Source organism: Galeopterus variegatus, unplaced genomic scaffold (genome assembly GCF_000696425.1).
Source record: "Galeopterus variegatus unplaced genomic scaffold, G_variegatus-3.0.2 Scaffold5783, whole genome shotgun sequence".
Lineage (NCBI taxonomy): Eukaryota > Metazoa > Chordata > Mammalia > Dermoptera > Cynocephalidae > Galeopterus > Galeopterus variegatus.
In genome coordinates this window covers 79901-89250 of record NW_007731894.1, presented here as the reverse complement: position 1 = coordinate 89250, position 9350 = coordinate 79901, and the positions used below count along the sequence as shown (strand labels likewise).

The window sequence follows — 9350 nt, the reverse complement described above, 5'->3', positions numbered from 1 at the left end:
GCTCAGGGTCATGAAGGCAAACAGCAGGCGTCCTCCTATGACCCCTGACCGTGGGAGATACCGGAGTTAGAGGACCTGTGTGTGCTCTCCCGGCATGTGCTCCCGCTGTCACGCTCATCTGTGAGCAGGACGCTGAGGGTGGAGAAAACGCAGCAAGTCTTGAGCACTCGGCAGAGACAGACACGTGAGGCCCGGCCCACTCCGAGAAACGCCTGTGTCTGAAGATTCACATGCACTAATTTCTTTTTTCTTTTTTTTTTTTTCCTTTTTGTCTTTTTTCGTGACCAGTAACGGGATCGCAACCCTTGGTGTCGCGCCCGCACCGCGACCGGCAACGGGATCGCAACCCTCAGTGTCGCGCCCGCACCACGCTCAGCCAGTGAGCGGACCAGTCTCTATATGGGATCCGAACCCTCAGTGGGAGCGCTGCCGCGCTCCCAAGCGCCACACTCTACCGAGTGCGCCACCGGGCCGGCCCCACGTGCACTAATTTCTGATTCACTCGGTTTCCCACATGTGGCGTGACCGTTCTGGGGTGACTGCCACAATATCGCTGGCAAGTATACTCAGCAGGAATGAGGCGATTCCAGGGCTCGTTAAGAATGGATGCGTTTTTCCTTACCTTCCGCGGTGTTTTAGCCAAGAGGCTTTTGGTAAAGCCCCCCTGGATGGGGTTGACCGCCCGGGGCTCGGGTGGACGGGGCCAAAGCTCCCACGCGTCACTGGTTCACATTTTCCTGGTGCTTTTCCCTTCTAGGTAAACTTCCAAGGCCGGAACATCGAGCTTGTCAGAGTCCGGAACCCTTGGGGCCACGTTGAGTGGAACGGGTCCTGGAGCGACAGGTCAGTCCCCCGTCCCATCTTTCCAGCTGGCTTGTGGTCTGCCATCCTCCCGGGCCCTGTCCTGCCTCTGGGGAGCTGACTTCCTCCCCTTCCGTCCTCGGGCCCACCTTGCAGTCAGACTTGAATCTCAAAAGACTCTTACAACGACTCTATAACCTTCACCGAATTGTATTTATGGCGATGAATGTCTTACCTCCCCTGGTGACGTTTTATATCCCCACGACCCTGTGACAGTCTCTGTCTCCCCTTGTGAGTGGCTCCAGTCAGCAGTGTGCACGTGCGGAGGGGGGCGTGTGCACAATGGGTATTTTGGGTGTGGGAATCCCTGAAATGTCACCAAGTAGCTCAGTGTGGGGTTCTCTCTGATGGTCACTGACCACCGTCTGAGGCCCTGAGGGGAGACGTGGATGGGGTGCAGGACACTCATCAGCCACGGAGCAGTTAACCACGGCTGTCCACTTGGCCCCCGGCTGTAAAGAAAGGGCGGCCTTTCCGTATGTGTCCTGCACCCCCACCCCTGTCCCCCAGAAGGTGGCTCAGGTGACTGGGAGCTGGGGACATTTGGGCAGGTGCATGGCAGGGCCACCCAGAGCTGTGGCTCCTGCTTGGCCATCTCAGGCGTGCAGCCCTTCCCTGCCCCACCCATGGCCCACGGGTCTCTGGGGGGCCCTGAAGCTAGTCTAGAACTTGAGGAAAACTGAGCCAGTGTTTGTCCTCAGTCCAGACAAAGCCACCGGGTCATCAAACATCAGCATGTCGGTGGCTTTATTAGACAGATCCCAGTGTGAGGGCAGAGCACGCACACTGCTCAGACGGCCGTGTCCCCGTCAAGACTCTGGTCCTGTACTCCCTGGCCTGTCCCTGGCTTCACCTTCTCAGAGCTGAGGCCCTGGGAGGAGACAGATTCGGATCAGACAGATTTCAAAGGAGAGAAGAGATTGGACTTCCTCTCCTGGCAGACACGGAACGAACAGAGTCATAATGAGACAAAATCAACGAGACTGCACCATGTCCTAACACACGCAGTGCCCCTCGATTTTGAGACAACTGTCTAGAAGGAGAAAGGGCCGTTTCCCCCTTTTTCTGGAATTACACAGAGGGAGAAATAAGGTGCACTTTGATGGGGAGTCAAGGCTGGAAGGACGCTGGCCTCCCACCCACACAGCCGCAGGGGCCGCGGCCGCCCTGAGGTCCCGTGAGAGCTGAGGTGCCGTTTGGTGGGTCAGGCTGATGATCTGGGTGTGAGCCACTTAGAAGGTGATGGCTCGAAAGGCAGATGGTGGCTCTTGTTCCAGTCCTCCGACTCGGGCTCAGCTCCTGGAGGGAGGATCTGCAGGACGTGGAAGAAGCCACCACGTTGAGCGTAGCCCCACGGTGGCGGTCACTCCATACGAGCTATTCGCAGGTGGCTGTGGGGCTCGCAGCATGCACACCGAACGTGGGGTCCCCGCTCCTGAGTTTGGAGGCCACGGGCCCACCTGTGCCCTCTTTTATGTAGGACGGCCGTGCCCGCCTCACACAGCCCTGCCTGGCCTCCTGCGAGGTCACGCGGAGAAGGTGCCTGGCAAACGTAGGACATTATCATCGCTTTGCCAGGTGTCAGCTTATGACCTAGGAGGAGAGGCCAAGCAAGGCTGCAGGTGACACGGTGAGCTGGAGGCCAAGGACAGGAGCACGTCAGCCTGTGGCTTCCAGCTCGCCCTGCAGCTACCGTGGGCACTCAACTCCTTGTGATTGTCCCACGACAGTCTCCACCATAGGAGGTCCAGATGGCCCCGAGGGACCTGGTGGGCACGGCACTTGGTGGTGGGCTTTCTCAGCGGCCTCAGTGGGGCCAGTGGCTCTGCAGCCTCTGCCTCCCTGGGCGCACTTCTGGGGTGCAGAGAGCAGACACCGGGTGCACTTACTCCTGACATAACACACATGTGGGTGCTGGGGGGACCGTCCGTCTGCACCACGACCCCTGCCTAAGTGCCGGCTCTGTTTGCTCCTAGCTCTCCTGAGTGGCGTTCCATCTGCCCGGCTGAGCAGAAGCGTCTGTGTCACACCACTCTGGATGACGGGGAATTCTGGTACCGTGCCCGTCCCTGTTTTTACCTCTGTATTAACTGCATAACAGGCCCTGGGCGTAGGGAGCTCTCTCTCTCTCTCTCTCTCTCTCTCTCTCTCTCTCTGTCTTTCTCTCTCTCTCTCTTTTCCTTCCTTTGATAAATCAATTCCCTCTGTCTCAAACCCCTCATATCCACCCCAGTTGGCAGGGAATTAAACCTCAGTCGTGTTTTGATGGGGACTCACCCCTCTGTAGGTTTGTTTCGGAGTCTCCAGGGAGTTAGTTCAATTCAGAAAACGCGGGGCAGAGCCTCTGGTCTCCAGCTGTTCCTCCTCTGAGCCATCCGACCTCCTCTGAGCTGTCGGTCATCCAAGTTTGCACAGTGAATTTGAAGACAGGCAGCCCCGCGGCTCACAGGCCCAGTCCCTCCATGCCCAACTTGACCCCGGGGACCTTAGACGGCAGCTACCCTGAGAGCATCTAAAATTATAGACTTAAATGGGAAGGAAACATGTCTACACTGGACTTTCCACAGGGCTGAATCTCTGTTTAAGTAAAACTTTTTAATGGGCTTTTATCTTTGGAATCTTTTTAAAATGTTATTTCTTTCTGTTTGGGATCCAGAAGCAGATGGCTCTTCCAACCTTGCAAGAGCACAAATTTCCGATGTCCGTCTCTCTTCCCTCGTGTGCGCTCCAGCCAGTGAATTCTTGCCTGAGCTCATCGCTTCCTTATAACATTTAAAAAATAAAACAAACAAAAGCCGTGACACACCAATATTCCAGGTTTTTCCTTCTTTCCCCCAGAGCACAGCTGCAGTGGGCATTTGTCCTGCCTTGCATGTTTTGTTAGATGTCTTAGTCTGTTCAGGATGCTATGACAGAAAACATAGACCGGGCAGCTTATAAACACAGACATTTGTTGCTCACGGTTCTAGACGCTGGAAGTCCAAGATCAAGACATGGCAGATGCAGTGTCTGGTGAGGACCCCCTTCTGGTTCATAGACGGCACCTTCTCACTGTGTCCTCACAAGGTGGAAGGGGTGAGGGGGCTGTCTGGGGTCTCTTTATAAGGGCACTAATCCCCTTTATGGGGGCTCCACCCTCATGACCTAACCACCTTCCAAAGGCCCCACCTCCTAAGACCATGTCCTTGAGGATGAATTTCAACGTATGTGTGTGTGAGGGACACAAACTTTCAGACCAGAGCAATGGGCAATAGATGTATTAAATGTCTCACCACTGAGTAACATGGATATCTCCTTTCCAGCTCCAGTATTTCCATGTTCCCTCCTGCCCAACTGTTGAGCTGGTATCACATATTTCAGAGTTCTGTGACTGAGGGTAGCAGCAGCCGCTGTAACAAATAGGCTCCCAAACGTACAAAGACTCAAACATGGTAAAGTTTTTCTCACTTATCGTAACAGTCTGAGGAGGACGTTCTGATTCTGTGGATGGCCCTCTCCATGCAGTGACTCAGGGACCCAGGGTCCCTCTACTGTGTGTCTGCACCATCCTCCGGGGTCACATGGTCATTTGCATGCAGCCAATAGAAGAGAAAGGAAAAAGGAGAGTTGGAGAAGATGCCCCTACTTCCTGAAAGCCTTGACCCAGAGGTAACACACATCATCGCTCATACCCCACCCCTAAATAAATGGGGGGTGGGGTGCAGTGCCCTGTGCTGGTGGACACCAGCCATCTCTACCTCAGGAGCATGCAAGTCCCCCCAAATTTGTGAAAAACACACAAGCTGCTTGAGAGATCTACAAGCTGTCAAACTGGAAATTACAGACAGTTGCATACCTTGAATTTCGAGTGCAGAGAGGCCCCGGTTCACGAGTTACACAAGAAGAGCAAACCACAAGAGGAAAGAGGTCTGGAACTAGCGCCATCACGAGTTCCAAACACGAGGAGGGGCGGAAACCAGAGTCTGCGAGGATGTCCGAGGTCCAGCCCATGGGAGGAAGGTCTGGCGCAGAGGGAGAAGCTGGGTGGAGGAAACCTGAGATCCATAGTGCTCCATCGTCCTGCCCGTCACCAAGGAGCCACACCTGCCACCGCAGCCTGGCGCGGTAGGTGACATGTGGGTGAAGCCATCCGGCCTCTGCGGCGAGCCTTGCTCCGGGCATCTCGGTTCGGAAGCCTCTTGTGCTCCGCTCCCACGTCCATTCCGGCCGCGGGTCCTGGAGGTCTTGCCTGCAGAGCATGAGCACGTCTCGACCCCGCTGCTGCTCGGCACCTCCCGAGCTACCTGCGCGGACTGAGCACCCTCCTCTCAGCTGGATGACAGCTCTCACTCGCCACCTGTGCCGCCGCGGCCTGTTCTCAGCACAGCAGCCCTGCGCTCAGCACCTTCCACAGCTCTCCACCTTCTCAGAGGCAAAGCCACAGCCTGCTGCCTGCCTGACTCACGGCTGCCCGTGGATCTTACCCCTCTCTGACGCCTCGGGCCAGCCCCCGTGGCCTTCCTGGGGTCCCGTGAACACAGACAGCACCTGTCTGCCTCAGGCCGTTGCTCTCCATTTGCTTGGACCCCCAAGAGCAGCTCTGCCCCTGCTCCCGGGCTTCAGGTCCCACTAACAGCCCACCTGACCAGTGAGGGCTCCCGTACCCCGCTTAAAGCAGCTTCCCGCCCTGCACGCCCGTCCTTCAGCCTGGCCTCCTTCTTTCTCTAGCACGTATCGTGTGCAATCGACCTTTCTTGTATCTTTTTTCACCTCGCCTCTTTTCTTTAACCTTTTCTTGCTATTTTCTCCAGCTCCTCACCCCCAAACCCCCCTCACGTGTCCCCCACTTTATTGCAGGATGGCATTTAAGGACTTCAAGGCCCATTTCGACAAGGTAGAGATCTGCAACCTCACTCCCGATGCCCTGGAGGAGGACGCTCTTCATAAGTGGGAGGTGACCGTCCACCAGGGAAGCTGGGTGCGGGGCTCGACGGCTGGGGGCTGCCGCAATTTCCTGGGTAAGTGGTCTGCCTGTCACCCCCTGCCACCCCCACACATCCTGTCCAGCCCAGGGACAGCAAAGGACCAGGGAATGCCTGAAATGTGGAGTTAGACGGCAGGACTCCAGGGCGACTGGGTAAAGAAGGCTGCAGAGATTCAGGAGGAAGCTGGCTGAGGGTTGCTCAGGGAAACGCTCTTGTTTGACCAGTTAGTTTATTCTCCACCACGAATAATAGAAAACCCAACTCACTGCAGTCTGGCAGTAAAAAGGTTTACTGTCCTACACAATTGAAAGCTCAGAGGAGCAGAAGGGTGGCCTTCAGCACAGTGCCAGCAGGGCTCCGGCGCCACGCGTCAGTGAGTGTCTGCTCGGTCCTCTTTCCTGCGTTGGCCTCTCGCTCGGTCTGGCCTTCTCTGCGGTCACAGAAGGGCTTCCTGACACACGCAGCAAGAGCTCCTGGGCCCTCAAATGACAGTCCTCAACTCCCCTCCAACCGGGGAGTCCCTGAGCCATGCTGCCTGTGACTGCCGTGGACAGATGGGCTTTGTTCCAATTCTCTATGGTGGGAGGGACTGGCCTAGACCCATTGGAGTCGCCCCTCGGAGTGGGGGTGAGGTCACCCCTGCTCAAGTTGTGACAGCCACACGTCCACTGTACTCTTCTTTGAAATGCCAAGTGGGAAACTGGGCATGAGGCAAAGAAAGCAGGGGGAGCACCGATCGGAAGGGGCAGAGGAGGGATTGTTTTCTCATGTTTGGGAGGATTTGGGGTGTGTGTGTGTGTGTGTGTGTGTGTGTGTCCTCTTTGCGTTTTTTTTTTTTTAAGGAAGGGAAAATAGTCTGTCTCTTTCAAACGGCAGATACCTTTTGGACGAATCCACAAATAAAATTGTCCCTGACCGAGACAGACGAGGGGCAGAAGGAATGCACTTTCCTCGTAGCCCTGATGCAGAAAGATCGGAGGAAACTCAAGAGATTTGGCGCCGACATGCTGACCATCGGCTATGCCATTTATGAGGTGGGTGGGAGCCCAGCTGGGGGTCCATCGTCACCGTCCACATCCTAAATCATCAAGAGAGAGACTCAACGGCCTGTCCCCAAGCTGAGTCCACAGCCAAGACCAACGCACCCCCCCCTTCTCCCTGCAGTGGCCAGACAAAGGCAAACGCCTGGACAAAGACTTCTTCAGGTACCACGCTTCCCGGGCCAGAAGCAAAAGCTTCATCAACCTGAGAGAGGTGTCCGAGCGGTTCAAGCTGCCCCCTGGGGAATACGTCCTGATTCCCAGCACGTTTGAGCCTCATCAGGAAGCTGATTTCTGCCTGAGGATCTTTTCGGAGAAGAAAGCCATCACCCAGTGAGTCACTGGGACAGGTTCCAGAATCTCTGCTCATTTAGTGGTCCTGGAGCCACGACCCCACCCCTCCCTTCACCGTCTACCTGGGGGCTCATTTGCAAAGTGGGGCACATTTCTGTTTTAGCTCTGCTGTCCCCTTCCCTGAGCAAACTGTGAAAATGTCACTCTTAGTGACTGCTCCCAGAATCGTGCCCACAAGACCCTCTCAGGTGGAGCCCTTCCTGTTTCAGACCCCGTTACCAGGGAGCGTCTGGGCTGGGGCCACATGGAGGGATGCTAATTGATTTCTGGACACGATGCAAGGGTGGCTGTTGCAAATTTCAAAAACGACATGTTCCCTCAGCTCCGGTATAAAGAAATGTTGACACGTTGGCCGACCATTGTGCGTACCCAGCATCCTACACCTGTCTTAGCAAAATTCTTTTGTGCCAGTCACTTCTATGGAAAAGATTTCCCATTACCGCCCTATTTGCCGTTGGTTGCTCCATGGCAGAGGGAAAAACTGGTCCCCCATGGAATGAGATATTTACATCTTGGGGGAGTAGAGGGTGGGCATAAGGGACATAGCCCCAGGGGGTCTTTTTGATTCTGACTCAACTTACTCTGTCATCGTTTAAACCCCCGCCCCATGAGTAACCCTCACTAGGCTGAGTGACTGGTCCCCAGTGAACGTGTGCCTGTGTCCCCTTAGAGAAGCAGAGTGCATGGGGCAGTGTGTCGTGGAGCTGCTCCGTGCTCAGGTCTTTGGAGGCGCCGCTGCTCTACGTAGCGCTTCCACGTGGTGCCTGTTAAGGAGCATCGAGGAATTGGACTGGGGCTGGTCTAACCTCTCCCACTTCTGAAAGTCCAGAAGCTGCAAGCCCACCTCAGTGTGCCTGTCACTTGCATGCCGGGCAGGGCCTGAGGGACGGGGTGGGGGTCCACGCATGGGGTCTGCACAAGAGGACTTCATGGTCCAGCACCATCCGTAGCTCAGGGTCCCTTAGCCCTGCAGATCCCCGTGGGAGTTAATGCCCAGCTGAGGCAGCATCCCTTCCACCCCTGCAGGGAAATGGATGGACACGTAGACATTGCCCTTCCTCCGGTGAGTCCTCTGACGCTGCTCTGGAGGATGAGGTTCCTCTGATGGTTCTGGAAACCTTCCTTCTGACCATGGTGTCACTTAAAACTCTCAAGTTCAGGGAGTGGGTACTTGGGGGCAGGTAAGCGCCTGTGACTGTAACCCCTGGGGGCCAAGGCCTGTGCCTCTGGTCGTGGCCCAGCGGGACGTGTGGGAGCGAAGAGGGGCTTGGGACAAGCTCTGTTAAGTCACCTTCCTCTCTCTGCTGCCAGCTCCAACTGAGGCAGCTGCTGCTTCTGAAGGGGGGAATCTCTTAATAGTGTATTTTATTTTTTATTTTTATTTTTATTTTTNATGAGTAACCCTCACTAGGCTGAGTGACTGGTCCCCAGTGAACGTGTGCCTGTGTCCCCTTGGAGAAGCAGAGTGCATGGGGCAGTGTGTCGTGGAGCTGCTCCGTGCTCAGGTCCTTGGAGGCACCGCTGCTCTACGTAGCGCTTCCACGTGGTGCCTGTTAAGGAGCTTCGAGGAATTGGACTGGGGCTGGTCTAACCTCTCCCACTTCTGAAAGTCCAGAAGCTGCAAGCCCACCTCAGTGTGCCTGTCACTTGCATGCCGGGCAGGGCCTGAGGGACGGGGTGGGGGTCCACGAATGGGGTCTGCACAAGAGGGCTTCATGGTCCAGCACCATCCGTAGCTCAGGGTCCCTTAGCCGTGCAGATCCCCGTGGGAGTTAATGCCCAGCTGAGGCAGCATCCCTTCCACCCCTGCAGGGAAATGGATGGACACGTAGACATTGACCTTCCTCAGGTGAGTCCTCTGACGCTGCTCTGGAGGATGAGGTTCCGCTGATGGTTCTGGAAACCTTCCTTCTGACCATGGTGTCACTTAAAACTCTCAAGTTCAGGGAGTGGGTACTTGGGGGCAGGTAAGCGCCTGTGACTGTAACCCCCTGGGGGCCAAGGCCTGTGCCTCTGGTCGTGGCCCAGCGGGACGTGTGGGAGCGAAGAGGGGCTTGGGACAAGCTCTGCTAAGTCACCTTCCTCTCTCTGCTGCCAGCTCCAACTGAGGCAGCTGCTGCTTCTGAAGGGG

General features: G+C 56.0%; 1 protein-coding gene across 1 annotated transcript in view; it reads left to right on the top strand.

The window, feature by feature from the left end:
• Positions 1 to 9350, top strand: part of CAPN9 (calpain 9) — a 41285-nt gene that overhangs the window by 17880 nt on the left and 14055 nt on the right. Inside the window, exons 7-12 of the mRNA XM_008589971.1 lie at positions 758 to 843; positions 2838 to 2915; positions 5698 to 5858; positions 6702 to 6859; positions 6990 to 7198; positions 9032 to 9068. Of these exons, the coding sequence (XP_008588193.1) occupies positions 758 to 843; positions 2838 to 2915; positions 5698 to 5858; positions 6702 to 6859; positions 6990 to 7198; positions 9032 to 9068 (729 nt within the window). The remainder of the gene's footprint in view (positions 1 to 757; positions 844 to 2837; positions 2916 to 5697; positions 5859 to 6701; positions 6860 to 6989; positions 7199 to 9031; positions 9069 to 9350) is intronic.